The 19,278-nt window shown below is 54.4% G+C and overlaps 2 protein-coding genes across 2 annotated transcripts in view; one reads left to right on the top strand and one right to left on the bottom strand.

Annotated features, from left to right (window-relative positions):
* The window catches only part of POLA1 (DNA polymerase alpha 1, catalytic subunit), a 216,212-nt gene extending 209,707 nt beyond the window's left edge, over positions 1–6,505 (top strand). Inside the window, exon 37 of the mRNA XM_068420791.1 lies at positions 5,256–6,505. Within this exon, the coding sequence (XP_068276892.1) occupies positions 5,256–5,425 (170 nt within the window). The 3' untranslated portion in view covers positions 5,426–6,505. The remainder of the gene's footprint in view (positions 1–5,255) is intronic.
* Positions 6,506–10,551: 4,046 nt separating this feature from the next.
* ARX (aristaless related homeobox) lies at positions 10,552–18,601 on the bottom strand. The gene is made up of 5 exons (XM_068420781.1): positions 18,356–18,601; positions 16,535–17,243; positions 15,207–15,252; positions 12,911–13,242; positions 10,552–11,661 (listed from the first exon to the last, which is right to left on the bottom strand). Exons 1-5 carry the CDS (start codon positions 18,546–18,548, stop codon positions 11,421–11,423), a joined length of 1,521 nt encoding a protein of 506 aa, XP_068276882.1. The 5' UTR covers positions 18,549–18,601; the 3' UTR covers positions 10,552–11,420.
* Between the last annotated feature and the right edge of the window lie 677 nt (positions 18,602–19,278).

Raw genomic sequence — 19,278 nt, 5'->3', positions numbered from 1 at the left:
TTTATTGTGTTTGGAGAGAGCAGACCTTTGGGGTCCCAAGTTTGTCGTATGCTCTTGTGATAGGAAGGCTGTGATCACATTAGAATTGCTTTGACTTCGATTATACAAACACCCGGAATGGGTGGAGGTGCGATCCTGGCAGTCTGGAGGGCAAACGTGGCCCTTGTCAACAGCCTCTGTCATTTTGTAGGGATATGTGGTTTAGAAGTTGGTATGAGTTGGGAGGTTTATTTTCTGCAGCAAAAAACAAGAATCATTTAAGACTCAGGTTAGTAAATCTCCCTCTTCAGGCCAGTGAACTGGTATCACTGATAGATATTTGAGGAGACCACTGTCAAGACAGAATAATTTAATTGGTCTATAGCCTAATTTGATTGTATTGAATTAGAAATAAAAAAGCAAGTATGTTAGAGGCTTACAAGTCTGTTCATTAAATTACTGTTGACTTTTTTCATTGACATTCCATAAATGGCAAAGTTAAGGTTAACAGTATAAATAGGGATGCTGAGGATTATGAAAGGGGAACCCATGCAATTAAAAAAAATGGCTTACATAACCTGATACCATAATAGACAGAATATTTATTTAACTTGCAGTAAATTGACACACCTCTAGACAGAGACAATTATGACTGACTGTAAAACATCTGACAGAACCAATTATGACTGACTGTTGTTTGCTACCTTTGCACGGAAATAAATGAAACGCAGATATTTGGAACAGAGACTGCTGCCTGTGTGTCTAAGCTTGCTGTAATTAAAATACAATAACCAGTAGGCGATGTAAAAAATTCAGTATCTAATTTAGTATGTTCTTTAACTCTTTAAATAAAAGTGTGAGAGAGACATGACGCTGTACATAAATGATACTCTGCAGCTTTTTTAGTGCATTCGCAGATAAACCAACATTTTGGCACTATGCTCGTAGGCACCTACGTTGTTTCTCATGTACCCAGGGCAGATACACGCACACAAATACAAAGGAATGTGAATATATTTTTACTTCTCGCTCTGAAGAGCAGGCTATCAACAGAATAATCAGAGGGAGAGAGTTTAATAATATGACACAGTTCAGTTGTCCAATCAGTAGAAGAAAAAAGGGAAGACTTTCACTGAGTCATGTCTTGGGGAATCCAAGAACAAAAGTTCTTGCTCTTCACTATCAGGTTATTCTGTGTCATTTAAATAGGAACAAAGAGACATTGTGATAAATGGAAAACACATGACCAGGTACTATACCTCCAAGTATTTCCCTCCTTGCTTCCAGCATCAGTACAACAGTATGGGGTAAATGGATTTCAGGTACCTTTTAATATTTTTTTTTTTCCAGATAATATAAAAATATACCTAGGTAGCTAAACAAGGACTTGGATGGGGTGCTGAATTTGACACGGACATCCAGAAGTTCAGACTTGTGTTTTGTGAAGGGAACAAGGGGGCATTTATGTTGGGGGGGGGAAGGGGGTTAACTGCATGTTTGGTGATACGATTCTAAAATCTTTACCAGAGTCAGTGTTTTATTAACTTTAGAGAATACAGTCTGAATTTTAATTATATACAGTCAGAAGCACTTCTTTCTTTTTTTTAATTTCTATTAAAATAATTTTATTTTTCATTTGTATGTTGGTTTTGGTAGTGTCTTTTGTATGCTCTGCATGTGTATAAATCTCTCTCATTATGTATAGCCGTATATGCGTTCTGCAGCAGTGGTCGTCTTAAAAGATTGCTTGCCACTCAACTTGGATATTAAAACAACGGTGGGGTGATAATAGGGATAGAACTATTTCGGAACGTGACTGACTACTGAAAGGCAATTTCAGTCAGTTCGTATAGCTTAGTTGTCAGAAGGCCTTAGGTGCATTATTGATTACATTCTCATTTAGGAAGAAAGTAGGAGCTTTTATATGCATCTCTGAGTTGGATGGTATGGTAACTCGAAGGTATTGACTGGCTGTGTGATATACGACGGTCACAGTCGTCTTTTACTCAGAGGAGCACAGAGTGATACTGGTTGTCATTCTTACTCTGCTGTATGGCAGCGTAAATAGTCCCCTTTCTAACCAACCTGGTGGGAAAAGTCAATATCCCATCAGCAAAGGAGGTAAACACATCAGGAGCTGTGTCCTCTCTCATCTTCCCCTGCTCTGTATTACTACACTTCTTTAAATCTCTTCTCCCCAGTCATCAGATGCACTTGTGTCATTCAAATGCGTGGTGTGGCTGTGCTGCAGCCGCTGCCTGCCTCTCCTCCTGGAGCTCCCGGCTCCCGTTCTCTTATAATTGAAACTTAAAATTGGCCTCATTACTTCAACGAGGCCCCTCATATTTCTCTGGTTTTTTTTTCAGTCCACCCTTTCCTGCTTGCCTCTACAAGGGTAATTGCATCGAAGAAATGTGTGAAGCATACTGTCAGAGAGGTTATCGTGTATAATTAAAGTTTAGATTTAATGTTGGGCGGGGAGCTAGGTGCTCTGTTAGTGGGACAGCTGGAGCCTGAATTCGAGCCGTATGCAGGCCTGTATTTTTGTTCCCTACTTTCAGCCCTGGTTTATTGTTTGCTTCATCCTTCTCATGATTAATGTCCTTTCCTTCTCTGCTCACATGTGCCAGCTGTTTCTCCACATTGATACATTTCACCTCTGGTCCCTCCTGAGCTCCAGGAAGCTTTAAACTATTTTAGCCTAGTTTTGAACTACAAGGATGGTGTTTCCCACAGTTCCTTGGTATAAAGAGCATGGTTTTGCTAACGTGTGAGCAGTGGCAAGTGAACCCCCTTAGTATTTCATTTATCTTGAAAATGCATAAACTAGTTAGTGCTGAATTTGTGGCAGAGTGGGTTTGGTGTTTTTATGGATCTGGTTATTACAATTTTCAAGGTTTGTTTAATTAAACCCCACATTTAAATAATTTCAAGATCATTAAATGTGTTTATGCCGTAGTGACTTCAGTCTGTTAATGAACAGATTCTTGTAATCAAAGTTTTTATTGTATAGGTGGTGTAGTTTAAGGAAATTTTAATTCTGCTAATAGACATAATGTCATTACTGGTTGGGTAATGGTGAGAATGGGGTATCTTCCACTAGACATCTTCCTCTGTTTGCTTACTGCCCAATGTTGGCAATGTAAATACCCAAAACTGAGTATGACAGCACAACACACACCTTCTTCACAAGGATGCATGAAAGGTGCTTACCAAAGGGCTTTTAATCAACGTATTCTGTTATTCCAACTGGCATCGTTAAATTTTAATTTAATTTTTAAAGATTTGATAGCATCATACAGAGCAATTGAGTTCAGCGGAACTTGGTGAATAACATGGAAAACATAAGCAGGTGGCAGTTGCTCCGTAAAACATTACTGTTTGTATCGTATCCAGTAGTTAATCTGCTCAGCTCATCTTAAAACATCTGAGGCTCTGCAGAAATACTCGTAAATCCACAGGGAGGAGGAAATCACAAACCCCAAAACTGTAATAGCTATTTCTGTTACCATGCCTCCCTTCCCTGCCATCTCCTCGTGTAGCAGTCCCTGACTTGGCTGCTGAGACGAAGGTACGTCCGATGGGACATGTTCATCTCAGTCACATCACAGAAGTGAGTCACTGCAAAAGTGAGTCATTTCTTCCCTCGCACAGGTGGACTCAAAAACCAGCGTGTCCCTCTCCTCCAAACTCTTCTTCTCTCATAGAAACTCAGCTGTTTCAGACAACTGTTTTTTCAACTTAGTAGATGAAAAAACTTGCCACATAGTAAAAGCCATAACAAAGGAGGCTCCATCCGCTTTTGAACATGTTCAAAACGTGAGGAGGGGCAGTACCAACATGTGAAGGTGACAGGAAGAAATGAGACAACAGTTTTTAGGCAAAGCTGATGAGCAGCAGAAGGATCGTGTTGGTTGCTCACAAGACACATGCTTATGCTGCGCCTAAATGGCTTGAAAGCTCACCTTTAAGTACCTGTGCCGTGCTTTCCTAGTGCTGCTTGATCTGGAGTCCCTCCAGCCTAACGGGGCAGAAACAGTCTGGGAGGGCACCTCTCTGCAATATATCCTTCTGGTGTGCTCAGTAATGCAGACTATTCCGTGCTCCCTGTTCCAAGGTGTAACTGCAGATGCAGGCTTTTGGGTAGGAGCTGATGTTTCTAGAACATGGAGTTGGTTGCAAAGGAGGAGCACAACTGCACCAGATCTGCGTCGAATTGGCATTGATGTATATCAGTAGAAATTTTGCTCTTTTAGTCTTTGTCCACAGCCTTTGTAAAGCAAAAGCCAGAAAACCACACAAGCACAAAATTCCTGGATTTTTTTTGGATGGCATAAAATTTAACAAAAAAAAAATTTAAAATAGAACAGTTTGGGCTTCGCTGCTGAAATATGTAAAAACTCATGCGTGTGCACGTGAATTTGCACACACACACAAGCATACAAGAGAGTAAATGGCTTGCGCTCCAGACATTTCTTCACAGGTATTATTGATCAAGCACTTGGGAGTGACTCTCTTCTTTCGTGGGTCAGGTGAACCCCATGTCTCCTGGTTGAGATACCAGGCATGTTCTCTCCATTTTAGGGTAAAATAGCATGGAATTTCCTCTGTGCTACTGCTCTTTTCCTTCCAACACCTCCGTAGTGCTGAGCATCATGATTCCCATGCTGCAGACAAGGTGCATGTGAGAACACACAAGACTGGTGCTAAGTCTGTCCTGGGTTGGGCCAGTGCTGGTATTAGCAGCAGCAGGGACAAGAGAAGTGAAGAATGGTTTCCTTCACTTCTGAAGCCAAACTTGGGCAGAATCTTTCCCTACTTCAAACCTCTGGGGACTCTACATAGTTCTCACTGAGTTAAGGCACCTGCTCATTTAAAGAAGATCCTTTCAGAGCCAGCCCTGCTATCGCTTATTTTCCCTGCTGTGACTGAACTGAACCCCAATCTCACTCCAGTTAGTCAACATGACTGGGCAAACAGTGCCTCTTGCCAGCTGCTGGCACAAGCCGCTGCGTCCACACTGGCGGGGCTGAGGGAGCTTCAGCCTCGCCACTGTGTACAGTTTGACATGGCCCCTAACCGTTTGGTGCGGCTCTGGGTAAGGAGGCAGGGGGAAGGCAGCAGAAGTGGGGAGAGCTTGCCATAAGTGTCATCTTTGCTAGCTACAACATACACCTCGTTTTAAAATGCCATGATTTGCAGTAGTAGTGAATGCAAAAGTACTTTATTTTTGTGGTCTTTTAATGCTTTTCTGTTTCTTTCCTTCATTCTTTTAGAGTATGTTAAGAAGCACCTCCTGAAGGAAGTCTCTGAGGCCTACAAAAGACTGAAGAGCACCGTAGACAAATGTCTGTCCATGAGTGGCTACTCAGAAGTGAACCTCGGCAAACTCTTTACTGTCAGTATAGGAAGATCTGTGGGAGAGTCCAATAATGAAAGACAGTGACTGATGAAAAATGGAGGGAGATGAAAGGCTAGGTCCTTGTTTAACAGTAATGATCTCATAAGCAGTACTCTATTTCAGAATGCACAACGATGTTTTAATAATTTTGTCTCTTTGGCGAAGGAAAAATGGAAGATGAAAACGGGATGTATGATTCACATGGACGTGAAATATTCGATGTGTTTTTATCTTCTGTTCTTTTCTTCTCTGAGAAGCCAGGGTTATTAAAATACGGAGTAGCTGGTTTTTTGCAATATATTTTGTTGTGTATTTAGACCTATGAGGGAAAAGGGGGTGGGGGAATTGCTGCTTTAATTGGATAATTCCCAGTGAGAGTTGCTGGAATGTAAGTGATCCTAGACTTTGCTCCGGGGTATTTAGTAGAGGTGCTCTCAGGAAGAGAGGTTAGTAGAGGTCTCAGTAGGAGCACTAATGTTTTGCCTTTTCACAGTTTATCTTCTTCCTGATCATAAACATACCAATTAAAAACAATACTAAACCTAAATGCCTTTAAATGACCTGATACCTTCTGAGAAGAGGTATGGACACTTTGCTCTCAAATTTATTGAAGAACGACTGAAATCTGGAGGTGCTAAAAATAGGGACCATCTTTGTGCCTTTCCATGTGTCTTTAAGCATGTTATTTTGCCATGTTGGAAAGTTATTATGTGGATGTAGAGACATGCGCTTGTACTACACCTGTTTCGTACATATGCGGGATATAAATGTACTTCATTTCTTATTTGAAAGTAAGCAATCGGTAGGGAAAAATATGTTTGAGATGGCATTGTAACCAATAACCGGGGAAGGGAAAGCGGAGAATCATTGTTGCTGTTCTGTAATAATTACTGTATTGGGGGGTTTAAAGGTTTTATAAGAAAATTGTATTTTTCATTTACTTTTAATAAAATGACAAGCAGATACGACAAGAAAAGAGCATAGATTTGGGTACATGCTTTTGTACACAAAATATTGTTGTACTCATGTTGCCATTAAGTTTGCAATGTGATATATTAATGTAAGGTTATAAAAACTTTCTTTTAAATCGTTAACAGTATAAAATGTAAAGTTTTCTGAACACTTGAAGGAAAAAAATAAAGGTTTCTAGTAAAAGAGAATTCGATCTGATCATCTGACTGTTGAAAGTACTCCATGTGAGGTCGTACTGCTCCACACTTTCCCTGGTTTTTACGGAAGTTCTCTTGTCGTTTTTAGGATGGCCGGCCATTAACGAAGGGAGCTTGAAGAAAAAGTAAGAGCATCAGCGTGAACGGGCTGGGCACTGAAAGGATACGTGTGTCTGTGGCAGAGTATTTTATGACACTCATTTGTCCCTAAGTGGCATCCAGAGATGCTGTGTGTCTGTATGGGTAATGTCTATTTGAATATACCTGAAAGCATAGTCATCTTCTGAGCAACTTTTGGGGCTAAATCCTTTCATTTTCACTCACATTGAGTCACAGTACGTGAGAAATCGAACCTACTCAGTCCCTGGTTTTGTGTTGGTGTTGTCCCACCCCGGCAAGCTATCGTTCCTTCCCAACGTGTTTAGTTGGGTTATTGTAAAAAAGACTTTCTTTGGAGACTTTCTTGAAGAGAAGGTGTTGCTGCCTAAGTGACATGGTGATGTTGCAGCTCTTTGGAAGATCCTGGCTTCCTGCAATTTCATGCAGGTTTTTTTAGATTTTTCATGTCCAACCCAATTAGGATTATGAAGATATTACTGATATTAACCGGGTGGAATGCCTTAGGAAAGTGAAAAGTGTGACCTTCTCCGCCAAACGTTAGGTATACAAATAAAATGGATAGATGTGGCGTAACCTGACCCTGTGGCACTTGTATGTATCTGTATAATTACAGCTGAAGAGCCTGTTAATTTGCAAGTTTAGGGATGTTTAGATTAAATGAGAGCGTTGTGCAATGATTGTGTGGGGCGCAGCAGCAGCAGCAGCACACAGTAGCCCTGCGAGGGGCTGGTGGAGGAGCCCCGCTCTGCTGCGGCAGCGGATGGGTACAGGCCTGGGGACACGGGCCTGGGGCCCTCCCACAGCCCCAGCCAGCCGCAGTCGGGGCGGGGGTGTCGGAAATGAGGGCTTTTACCCCGAATTAAGGCAATTTTTGGTTCCTCTCAGCAGAGTTGGTCAGATGAGAGCTGAAGTCTTGGCAAGGAGTAGGCTGGATTCCCCCCCCCGCGCCGCCCCTCTCTCTAATGAGCTCTGGGCACCGTGCCTCATCTCGGCCCCGGGAAAGGCTGGGAAACGCAAAATCATCTTTATAGCATTTAATATTAAATGGAGCTGGTACATGCAGCGCTGTAAATAATGTGGGGAAAAGTGAAGTTGGGAGGTTTGCCCTCTGAGGCTGGTCTGGCCCGAATCGCCTTCCCGTCCTTTCCCTCCTCTTGTCCCTCGTTCCCGCCAGCGCTGTTAAAATTAAGGTTTGTGTTGATTTGTATTTATTTGCGGCTGGGGAAGAGGAGTGTTGATACACGGAGCCGGTGGCCAGGTTTCGCCGATGCCATATGTGAGAGGAAAAGCAACTCCCCTCCGCGGGCGCGTCCGTTGCCGTGCCCGAGCCCTTCTCGCCGCCGCCCCGGGCACGTCCCCACCGCCGGGCGGGAGCGCATCTTCATCCCTTGCGCCTCCGTCCCTGCCTGCTGCGGAGCACCTTCCGTGTGCCTTAATTGAATAGTTCTCCCGCACCCTCCTTATAGCAGTTTAATAGATTAACTCATCTGTGCCAGCTTCGAATTTCAGATTAAAATTCCTTCATCCCGACGGCAGCATTATCAGGTTGTTGGAGGCTGTTTTCAAACCTTGGTTTTGAATAGCAGCGGCTCTGCATTAATTTAACCACTAAGCTAATAAGTAGGTTTCGTTTTGTTATGCTAAGCTTTATTGCTTTTCTTTTGATCCGAATGGTGTTGTTGAGCAAAGCAGCAGACAAGGCATTCTTTGATGAGGGAATTAGCGCTCTATTCTTCCTCTATTATTCATAGCACAGTGGAATATGTAAGTACCTGAGGGTGTCAAAGGAGAGCAGGCTCTATTGCAAAGTGTTCGCCTTGTTTCTCTCAATAGCTGACTATGAGATGATAAACCGCTTAATACACTGCACTAATTGGATGAGAGCAAAAAGAGATGGGAATTAAGGCACCGGCGAAAGGAGAAAGTGCTACCAGCCTTCATTCACTCTTTCACCGCTTTAACAGCACCAAAGGAGGCACAAGCTTTCTATAAGCAGAGTGGGGGTTTTGTGCGGAGATAAAATGAACCTGTTAGTGGATTCAAGTAATACACTAATTATTGCACAGTATAAATACCACTACTGGTTTTATAACACGGAGGTAAACTTCTTTTGAGAAGGTTATAGGATTGCTTGGCAGCAGTATAGATCCTAATAAGGGACCAGAGTAATAACCCCCTGGATTAACAAAATTGCTGCTTGCAGAAGTATGATTCGGGCTTTTACGAAGATTTCAGCGGAATGAATAAAAATGACTGAATGACATTTCTTAATGCGTAATGGCTTGATAATGATTCCCTTTTCTTTAAGGCAGAAATGTATATTTCAGGCTGCACGGTTAATAATGTCCACGGAACAAGCCTTATTTTTCCCATAAAATTTTTTTCGCGCCGTGGTGGGTTTTAGCACTCAAAAATGCGGTTGGGGGCGGGCGGGGGGAGGTGGCACGTGAAACGCCGTGGGTGGAAGAGGGGAGCTGCGGGGAAGGGTCGCGGCGGGCTCCCACGGGCGGTGGCGGCTCCGGCGGCGCTTCCCGGCCGGCGGCTGCCGGAGCCGGGGCGGCCCCGCGGAACGGCCCTGCGGGACGGGGGAGGACGGGCCGGGCCGGACCCCTTCGGTGCGCTCAGGTGGCCGGGGGGTCCGGGCTCTTCCCCGGTACTCAGCGCCCGCGCTGCCGTTGTGGAGCGATGCCGCGATGAGACCAGATCACCCGGGAAATCCCCCAACGACCCACAAGCGAGGTCCGACGGCCCAGCCCGGCCCCACGCACGCTGCCCTGCGGGGGCCGGGGCTGGTCGGGGGACAGCGGGGCCCGCCGGGGCCGGAGAAGGGGCGCGGGGAGCGGAGTTTGCCGCTGTCCTCTGCGGGGCAGGGGCGGCGCGGGCGCTGCCGGCAGCGGCTGCCGTCCCTGCGGGGGGTGGGTCCCGCATTCCTGCTCCTGCTCCGTGGAAGAAGCACAGGAGGGAGCTGCGTCCGAACACAGGAAAAAAAAAAAAAGAAAAAAAAGGAAAAAAAACGGGGGGAAATAAAGGAAAGGGGGAAAAAATGGCAGTTCATCCCCAGGAGAAGAGGCGGGGGCAGAGACAAGGAACAGGCGCGGAGAATCTTTCCTGCTCCCCGGGAGGGATGGAGAGGTGCTGGGGCGATTAAGCCAAGCGCTCCCCAAATGCTTGTTGTTCTCCCTCGCCCCTGGCTTTCGGCAGCGGCAGAGCCGGGAGCTGTCCCATCCCCGCCCGGGGGTGCGTTGGGCGGCTCCTCGCGGTGTGGGTGTACCGAGAGGCGACCCCAGCACCCTCCTCGGCAGCGGCCAGGGCGGGGGGGCCACGACACGGTGCCCAAGGCAGAGTGACCCCCGGCCCCCGCGATCTACAAATCCCCTTGCAAACGGGGCCGCCGGCAACTCGTGCCCACCCCCCACCCCCCCCCACTAAAGCTCTGGCAATCGCCCCCGGCCAAGCGACCCGCACCCCCCCAAACCCCGTGGGGGGGTTTCCCGGCGGCGGGGGGTGGCGGTGCGCTGCCCCCGGCTGCCTCGGCGGAGCTCGGCCCCGGGCGCCCGCAGCCCCGCACAAGTACCGGGGTTTTTTTTTTTTTTTTTTTTTTTTTCTTTTGTTCCTTTTTTTGTTGTTGTTGCTGTTTTGGTTTTGTTATTTTTTTTTTTTTATTTTCTGAACGTGGCACTTCTCCACCGGATAGCAAGGAAAAGTGTTAACAATAACGACATTACACGAAAAAGTACTGTACCATCGCCTCTTGAGGGTTTCAGAAACCTCTACAGTTAATAAGTTAAATAAAGGGTTTGTACATATATATTTGTCTAGGAGCCCTATTATATCTACAACACAGTAAGAATCTACAGAATGACAAACTTTTACAACACTACACTGAGTGCAATTGTTTTATAACATTTCAAATATACAAAGCTCTGTTCTTTTTTATAACAATGGTATGTACAGAATCAATAATCACAGTTTAGTGACTTAAACAGTCCATATTCTAGCAGTGTATTTCCCTTTGGTTTGATATAAAAACCTTGGTTGGTGTAGTGATAAAGAATATAACAAGAAAAAGATATACCCTTTCCCTTAAGTGCACTGGTTATCTTACAGCATCGAATTTACTTTCCGTCTGCACTGGCAGCATCCTTGGTTAGCGTATGCAGCTTGCTGCATCAACACGTAAAATAGTTCTCCAGTGCTCCTAACAGACCGACTTAACATCCTAGGATGTTATTTTAAGATGTGGGTAGCTTTCCCCCCTCCCTTTGCTTTTTTTTCTTTATTTTTTTTTCCCTTTCTTAATTGCAGTTCTACTTTTTTTTTTCTTGCCAGATAAGCAGAAGGAAAAATATTTAGTGTTTGTAACGCTAATATATAATAACTTTTATTAGGGCTTTTCCCCCCCCTCTTTTTTTCCCCCTTAATGCTCAGAGAGGAAATGAACACATCGTACATTTCAGAAATGTACCAGCCAAGGAGTTACTTATTCAGGAGCTTGCAAGTGTTGGTTCCCTCGTGTGAGGGCTGATGCGAAAGGCGCTCTATGTCTCCAAGTTCCTAACTCGAGAACCTGCCCCGGTCTCAGTTGCTGGTCCTCTTTTTTTTTTAAATTATTATTATTATTTTTTCCCCCGTTTGGTCTTGGTTCGTGCTGTCTGAGGTGACCTTTATTTATTCGTGTATTTACTCTCTTTTCTCTCCCTCTCTCCCCCCTAAAAAAACCCAGCCCCAGCCCCGGGGACGGCAACCGTATCTTAGCACACCTCTTTCCCCGTGCTGTTCCCGGGGAGGATGTTGAGCTGGGTGAGCTGGGCGGCGTGCTCCTTGGCCTTCAGCCGCAGGGCGGCGATGCTGGAGGCCCGACGGTCGGCGGCAGCGCTGGCCGGGTCCCCCAGCCCCGCCGAGCCCACCGCCCCCTCGGCGGCCGGCGCCGGTTGCCGCAGCAAGGCCGCGGCACTGGAGGCGCTGCCCAGGGGGGCCATGGTGGAAAAGAGCCTGCAAGAGAAGCAGAGACGGCTGTCACCGCCGCGCCGGGGCTCACCGGCTCCGCTCGCCTCCTCACCTTGCGGCCGGAACGCGGGGGACACAGACACGCAGAGAAAAACCCGACGCTGGAGGGCAACGGATTTTGGAAAAAGGAAAGAAAAAAAAACAAAAAAAAAAGGAGGAGAAAAATAAAATCGCCGAGGCTGGTTCTCCCCGACTTGCCGCTGCCGGGGCGGCTGGCGCCGGGGATACAGCGGGCGGGGTGGGGGTGCACGGGGAGAGGTTCCGGGGGGCTTTCTCCTTAGCTAGCGCTAAAAAAAATAAGGGAAATGCCGGTCCTACAAAGGCTGCGCTCGCCCGTCCGTTAACCGGGCCTCTTCCCCCTCCGCCTGCCCCGGCGGGCCGGGCCCTGCGCCCCGCTCCGCGCCCCGACGCGGCGGCTCCGGCTCCGGGGGTTCCTTCGCTTTGCCCGCGGACGCCCAGCGTGGGCGAGCGCAAGGACGGAGCGCGGCGCCCGCGGCAGCTCGTCCCGACACGACCCTCGCGAAGCTGCTTGAACCCGCTCGTGCCCACGGCTAAAAATGTGCCCGTGCCGGAGCCCACGGGGCGCGGCGCGGCCAGCGGCGCTCAGGGCGCGCGCGGTGTCACGGCTTCAGCTCCTCCCGAAACGCCGAACACCAGCAGACCCCTCGCGCAGGGCAGAGGCCGCGCACGCACGCGAGGCACCCCACGCCCGTTTGGTTTCTGCGTGGAGGCACCGATTTCCGCGGGCCTGTCCCGCGGAGACCCCGCTCCGTCCTTGCCCACTGCGCGGGCTGCACAGCCCCGCGGGGACGCCCTGGCTCCCCGCAAACGCTACCGCCGCCCACGGCCGCGGAGCCCGCGCACCGGCCGCCCCCAAGGGGGGACCCGCCGGACCCGCGGCGGTGGAAGGGGGGCGGGCATGAGAGCCGCTCTCGCCCAATGAGAGGCCGGGTCGGGAACACGTGACCCGCGCGGCGCCCAATCGGCGCCGGCCGCCAGCGCTCCAAGTTCGAACGCCGGGAAGACCCCCGCGAGACGCGTCCCGCGTGGGGGCGCGACCGGCGGCCCCACGCGCGCGGGGACAAGGCCACGTGTGGAACCGCTTCACCGGGCCCGTCAGCCGGGCGCCCCGGGGCGGAGCGCGTTCCCCGTGGCGGAGTGGGTTCCCCGGCGGCTGTGTCCCCCCGCCCCGCGGGTCCCCCCAGGTGCCGGTTCACGCGTGGGCGGGCGGTACCTGCCGAAGGCGGGGCTGATGAAGGCGGGGTGGCGGAACACGGCCGCGCCCAGGAAGGTGCCGAGGCCGAGGGGGGTCCCGCCGGGGGGCAGGGCCGCGGAGCCGGGGGGCGGCGGCGGCAGGCTGGGGAAGGCGGCGGCCGCGGCGGCGGCGGCGGCGGTCCAGGCGGAGTCTAGAGCTGGGTGATGAGGAGGGAAAGGACTAGCATCAAGGTATGGACTGAGGGGGTGAGTTGCTGACAGGGGACCAGGGAAAGGCAAACCTGGGGGGTGTGTCTGAGCCCCAGCCTTTTCCCTCTTCCGCCACTTAGCCCTACGGTTCTGGAACCATACCTGAAAGCCAAAAGAAAAACCGGTTTTAATACGCCTGCCCGCGCCCGCAATGGGGCTAGCGAGCCCCGCGGGAGCCACGCACCGGCTCGACGGCGCCCGCTCCTCCGTCACCCCCGCGGGGGGCAGCACCCCGAAAAGGGGCCGGGCCGCGGGGGCCACGCGTGTCAGCGCCGCGAGGTAGCCCCGCGCGGTGCCGACCCACGACGGGTTTCGGTGGGGCTCTGCGGCCCTGCCCCGGGCCTCTGGCTCCCGGGGGGCCCTGTAGTTTAACCCCCTCCTCCCCGTTTGCCGCAGGTTGCGGACAGCGGCCGGCGCCCCGCAGCAGCTCTCTCGCTGCGCTGCAACAGCGGAGAAACGATTTCCCGGTGGGAAGAAGTGGGTTTTTCTTCCGCACGTACAACCCAAACCGGGAGCTAGGCGGCTTTTTTCGCCGAAGGGAATATTTACAAGTTATATCGTTTGGGGATCATGGACTTTCCCCCCGCCCCCTTCAGATTTAGAGCGAGGAAAAAGATTTCACTCAAAAAGATTTCACTAACGTCTCAAATGAAGAAATAATTTGCGAGGCAACAGAAGCAGCAAACGTACGTTTCCAGGCTGCCCTTTTAGGATCTATTTTAACGAAAGTTAGTTAGGACGCGGCGGCACTGCCGTCCCTTGCCTCTTTTCCCCCTGCCCCAAAGCAAAATTCGTGAACTAACACGGCTTAAAACAGGAGAGAGGGAAAAAAAATATCGCATTTCAAAGGAAAATAAAATATTCACTTAATAACGAAGTGCGAGGCATCACACACAGCTAAGGAGAGAGACTTGGAGAGAGAGACACACATTTGTCAATATTTTCGGGCTGGTGGGGGCTGAGTTTTCCCTGTTAGGTTCGGCTTTGTAAGCTCAGCGTGAGACCCCTTCTCTCCGGGGAGCGAGAAAGGCAGCAGCGCTGCGGGTCTCTCCGTACAGCTGCGCAGCCAGAACTGACCTCCCCGCCGGGGCACCCACGCAGGAAAAGGCACCGCGTTCACGGGGAAGCCAACAGCCTGGCACGGAGGGAGCGTCTCTCCCAGCTAAAACTCAATTAGCAAGCTGTCCTCGCTGCGATTCCCCCTTATTGAATTAATAAGTCTAAGTACACCCAAAGGTAAACGAAGGGACTCTCATAATTCATATTCCCTTAATTACATCTTCTCCCGTGAATAGAGGGGAGAGAAAGGGGGTGTCTTTCTTTTTTAAAAGTTATTTAACTTTCCCACGACTTGTTCCCCTGAGCTGAAAATACTGATTTGCTGTCACATCTCTGTTTGACAATGGAGAAATGTGTCAACAGAAAGGAGGGGACAAATCTCATCATTAGCCCCTCTAATGCAAGAAGCTGTTGTGTATTAAATGAGCCATATGGAATTTATTACGCTTTATCAGCGCCCGATTTTAACTGTAAAGTGATTTACTCAGCTTCAAACCCAGAGACATCTGTTTTCTGTTGGCAATCTGGGCATCCCAATGTTTATCGTCTCTTTGGTTATGAGACCCGGGTTGGGAAATGCACTCTGGTATGGGGCGGCAAACACCTTTAATAGCATTGCACTCACTCACTATTAGATCAATGCAGGCTTATTGCTATCAAAAATGGGAAATCAAATAGCATTAGCCAGCTCCTTGTGCAGGCGGAGAGGAAATCAAACAACATTTCGCCTTCAAATGGCCCTGTTTGTTCTAGCACTAAGTGGGCTTTTATGAAGCCCGATTGCAGATTTGATGGCAGCCAAATACCGGCTTGTGGCCGAGCGGGTCTCGCTAACAGCCCAAGCCCCGTGGGGGCCCCGCGTTTTAATCACACGGGGTTTTGCCAGCCGATGTCTCGGCCCGGCCGGGGCCGGGGGAGGCGACGGGGAGGTCCGGGATCCCCCCATTCCCTTCCCCCCGCCGGGCGCCACCGAAGGACGCCCCGCTCCCGCCGCCGCCGCCACTCACCTGCACTCGGGCTTCGGTCAGATCGAGCCTCATGGCCAGCTCCTCCCTGGGGGAGACACACACGCCGCCGTCAGCCCGGGGTACCGGCCGCCCCCCGAGCTGCCCCCCAGCCCGCGGCTCTGCGCCCCCGCTGCCGAACGGGCCCGAAACCCCGGAGCCCCGGGGGAGCAGAGCCAGGCGGTGGGCTGACAGCGCCTGCTGCCGCCCTCAGCCCGGCTCCGGGACGCCGAGCTGCCCGCCCGTCGGGACTCCCCAGTTTTGGCACGCCGCTCCCCAAATCCAGCCGCAAATCTCCGCCGCAACGGCGGCGCAGGGGGACGGCAGCCGAGCCGCCACACGCTGCGGTTTGCGTTGCCACAATTAAGGCAAATCGGAACCCGTTAAGGCGTTAGAAAACCACTCATCAGCTCCGTACCCAAAAGAGGAGAGCACCCAGCTGAGCCGGGCCCCGCCGCTGCCGGGCCGCCCCTGCGGCCCCGCGCCGGCCGGGCATGGGAAGCCCCGGAGGAAAAGCCAAAACCGTAAAAACACCAACCAAAAAAGCGCGGTATGTTCACACACATCCCCGGGCAGCCGCTCCCGAGGCCGCAGCGGGGTCCCGGCGGCGCCCCGAGGTGAGCCCCGCGGGCGATGAGCGGCACCGAGACCGGGGGAACAAAACGCCCCCGTGGATCCCCCCGCCAAAACAAACGAGAAACCGGGGGGCTCTCCTTGATCGACAAGTGCAGGCTTTGGGGGCTCAACCCTCCTCTGGGTTAAGGGGGTATTTTCAGGCAGCGCGTGGAGCTGGCAGGCGGCTCTGCCTCTCTCCCTGCCTGTCTCTCCCGCGGAGCAGCCGCCGGCCAGACCCGTCGCTGCGGGGCTCCCGTTTTCAACGGGAAAATGCCCCCGAAAGCGCGGACAGAGCCCGGCCGGGCCCCGCGGGGGTGGCTCCGGGCAGCAAGGGGCCCCGACGTGCCGGGACGATATTTTTAGGCAGCGGCACTTTGATGTCTGCCCCTGACGGGTCTTCCCCGGACCGGGCCACGGTCCAGCCCCACAGGGAGCGTGTAACCGATCCCGGCGGCGGCCGCGGCGAGGCGGGAGGAGGGCAGCGGGTAAAAATAATCCCCAGCGATGGCCTCCAGGAGGGCCTGCCCAGGCGCTGCCGGCCCTGAGTGCCCCCGGAGCCCGGACCTGCTCCCCGTCCCCTCCCAGCCCAGGGGTGCCCGCGGCAGGAGTCACCCGGGGAGGGCGGTTTGGAGGCGGGGGTGCAGCACAGCGCGGCCCCGTCCCGTCCCCCCAGCGCTCGCCCGCTCCGTGCTCGGCCGAGGCCCCGGCGCCGATACCTGGTGAAGACGTCGGGGTAGTGGGTTTTCTGGAAGGCCCTCTCCAGCTCCTCCAGCTGGTAGCTGGTGAAGGTGGTGCGGTAGCGGCGCTGCTTCCTTTTGAGCAGCCCCTCCTCGGAGTCGCTGCCGGCCGAGAGGCAGACGCTCTCCTCTCCGTCCTTGCCCTCGCCGTCCTCGGGGTGCAGCAGCAGCTCCTCCTTGGGGGACAGATCCCCGCCCTCCGCCCCGGGGGCCGCGGCGGAGCCCCGGCGGGCCTCCTTCAGCAGCCCCCCGCCGTCCTCGCCCAGCAGCTCCTCCTCCTCGTCGTCCTCCAGCTCCTCTTCCTCCTCATCCTCCTCCTCTAGCATCTCTTCGTCCTCCTCCTCCTCGGCGGCCGGGGCGGCGGGGCCCGGCCGCTCCTCGACGTGCGCGGCGGGGCTGCCCAGCTCGTCCCGGGCGGACGGCGGCGACACGAAGGGCGCGTTTTCGCGGTAGCTCTTGCTGCGGCTGATGCTGACCTGGGGCGCCTGGCTGATCTTCAGCGTGTCCCACGGGGCAGCGGCGGGCACGGGGCCGGCACCCCCCTCCGGCCGCCCCTCCGGACGGTCCCCCCGCGGCCCCACCGCCCCCGGCTGCAGCAGCCGGCCCCCGCCCGGCCCGTAGAGCCGGCGCAGCTTGGGGGGCAGGTGCAGCTCGGCCGGCTCGAAGGGAGGGCTGCCCTTGGGGGACCCTGCACCGGGAGGGAGGTGGAGGGGATAGGGAGGCGGCCACAGCAGTCGGAGAGGGCGGGCAGGCGTGAGGGGAGAAGGGTGCGGAGGGAAGAGAGAAGGGGGGGAGAGAGAGAGACAAACAGTCAGTGGGGTCAGCGCCAAGAGCCCAGGGCAAGACCCCAACCCTGCAGCCCCCCGTCAGGCACCGTTTTCCACCCTGCACTAAGACCGCCCCCACCCCGTACCCTCAGACCGGCCCCTGCCCGCGTCGCAGCTCCCGGTCTGGGAAGAAATTCCTCCCGGCCGCAGAGCCCGGCCCGGCGCCCCGCTCAGCGGCGGGACAGGCGCCGGGGGGTTCGGGCAGCCCCGCGCCTGCGCCGGCACCTCCTCGGCAGCAGCCACCGCTGGGCCCCGTCCCGCACAGCGGGGCTGCGCGGGGCCACGGCGGGGCAGCGCCGGCCCCGCTGCCCCTGCCCGGGAGGCGGCCCGGGACTCCTGCGCTTTTTTCTTTTTTGTTCCCCCCTCCTGTGGTCTCCCCTCGCTCCCCAAGTTTTTTTTGGTTTTGGAGGAAAGAAACTCGCCTGGGAAACGGTGAGAACGGGAGGGAGGCCGCCCGCGGGAGCTGCCCAGCTGGGCTTCCCGCGGCCCCGGATGGGGCTGCTCCAAACTTCGGGCCTGGGGCGGCGGCCGCCGGCGCCCCGTTATTACCGCCCTGCCCGCTGCCAGGCGCGGCCCCCAGCTCGCTCGCCGAGACCCGTTACAGGTTTAGGGCGACCGGACGAGCCCTTCCCTGCACGGATCACGGCTCACACCGATTTATTTTAGCTTTAAAAATTGCACATATATCGAAAGCAAGAGCAACCTACGGCTGCGGTACCCGACCTGCGCGGCAGTAACCGGGCTGAATTTCGGGCACGGCTCCGGCCGCGCTCCCTGGCAGCACAGCAGCCGCTAACGAGCAGGGTAACGGGATAACGGCGGCTGCGGCTCCGACGCGGCGCCTGGCCGGGCGGGCGGGGAGCGGGGCCGGGGCCGAGCCGCGGGCTGTGCGGGGTGGGACGCAGCCCGCCCTGCCCTGTCCGACGCCGGGGAGAGGGAGTGCGGCGAACGGCGGCTGGTCGGTGGGGCTTACCTTGCGCGGCCTTGTCGGTGTCGGGGCGGGCGGCGATGGCGGGCAGGCTGGGCGCGGCGCCGAGCAGCCGCACCTTGCAGGGGCTCCGCCGGCCCAGGATGCTGTCGATGCAGTAGGAGGACAGCAAAGTTGGCGATTTACTTTTGCACTCGGGGCGCTCGGCGCAGCTCTCCTCCGGGTAAGGGCCGCTCATGGCGGCGGCGGCGGGGCCGTGCCGTGGGGCCGGGGCGGGCTGCGGCGGCGCGGACGCCCCCGCGGCGCTGCCCGGTGCCGCCGGGACGCCCGTCACGGGGGGAGTGAGCGGTGGCCGCGGCGCTCTTGAGTCCCCTCGGCTCCACGTGCGGGCAGCCGCCCCCTGATTGGCTCTCGGCGGAGGCCGGGCGGACGCCGACAGACGGCGCCCGGCAAACCCCGGCTCGGATCTACCCGGATTGGCGCCCGCCCCGAGCTGCCGTCCCGCCCCGCCGCGCCCCGCCCCCGCGCCCCGCCGGTGCCCCGCTCCCTGGGGGAGGCAGGCGGCGGGGAGCCGCTCGGGACAGCCGTCGGGGGCGGCCGGGATGAGCGGTGGCAGAGCCCCCGCGACACGCCTCGCCCTGTCCGTCCCCCCCCCGCCCCGACGGCCGCGCCGCTCCCTGCCCGGCCCGGCCCTAGCCCCGGGCGGTGCCCGAGCGGGACGGGGTGGGCCACGCCGGGGGATCCACGCCGGGTTTTCCCCCCGCCCTCCCGCTGCTGCGCTGCGCAGGGGCGCACACTCGCCGCGCCCGCAGCCGGTGTTTAAAAATACCGGGGTCCGCAATTGGGGTTTTACCGTAACAAATACCTGGGCAACGCCTTCAGGGGCGAGGGCGCACGGCGCCGCCGGCCCGGCGCAAAGGGGTACGGCCGCCGCGGGAGCCGCGGGGAGCGTCCCCCGGGCAGGGCAG

This window comes from Nyctibius grandis, chromosome 2 (assembly GCF_013368605.1).
Source record: "Nyctibius grandis isolate bNycGra1 chromosome 2, bNycGra1.pri, whole genome shotgun sequence".
Lineage (NCBI taxonomy): Eukaryota > Metazoa > Chordata > Aves > Nyctibiiformes > Nyctibiidae > Nyctibius > Nyctibius grandis.
The sequence above is the reverse complement of the archived record's forward strand: the minus strand, read 5'-3'. Positions and strand labels throughout refer to the sequence as shown.

Bases quoted from the DNA above. Each gene is read 5' to 3' on its own strand.
- ARX (XM_068420781.1), bottom strand. From the start codon at position 18,548: ATGAGCGGCCCTTACCCGGAGGAGAGCTGCGCCGAGCGCCCCGAGTGC. The intron at 15,253-16,534 runs GTATCGGCGCCG...TGTCTCCCCCAG, and splicing joins TACCCCGACGTCTTCACCAG to GGAGGAGCTGGCCATGAGGC. The intron at 13,243-15,206 runs GTGAGTGGCGGC...TTTGGCTTTCAG, and splicing joins TGACCGAAGCCCGAGTGCAG to GTATGGTTCCAGAACCGTAG.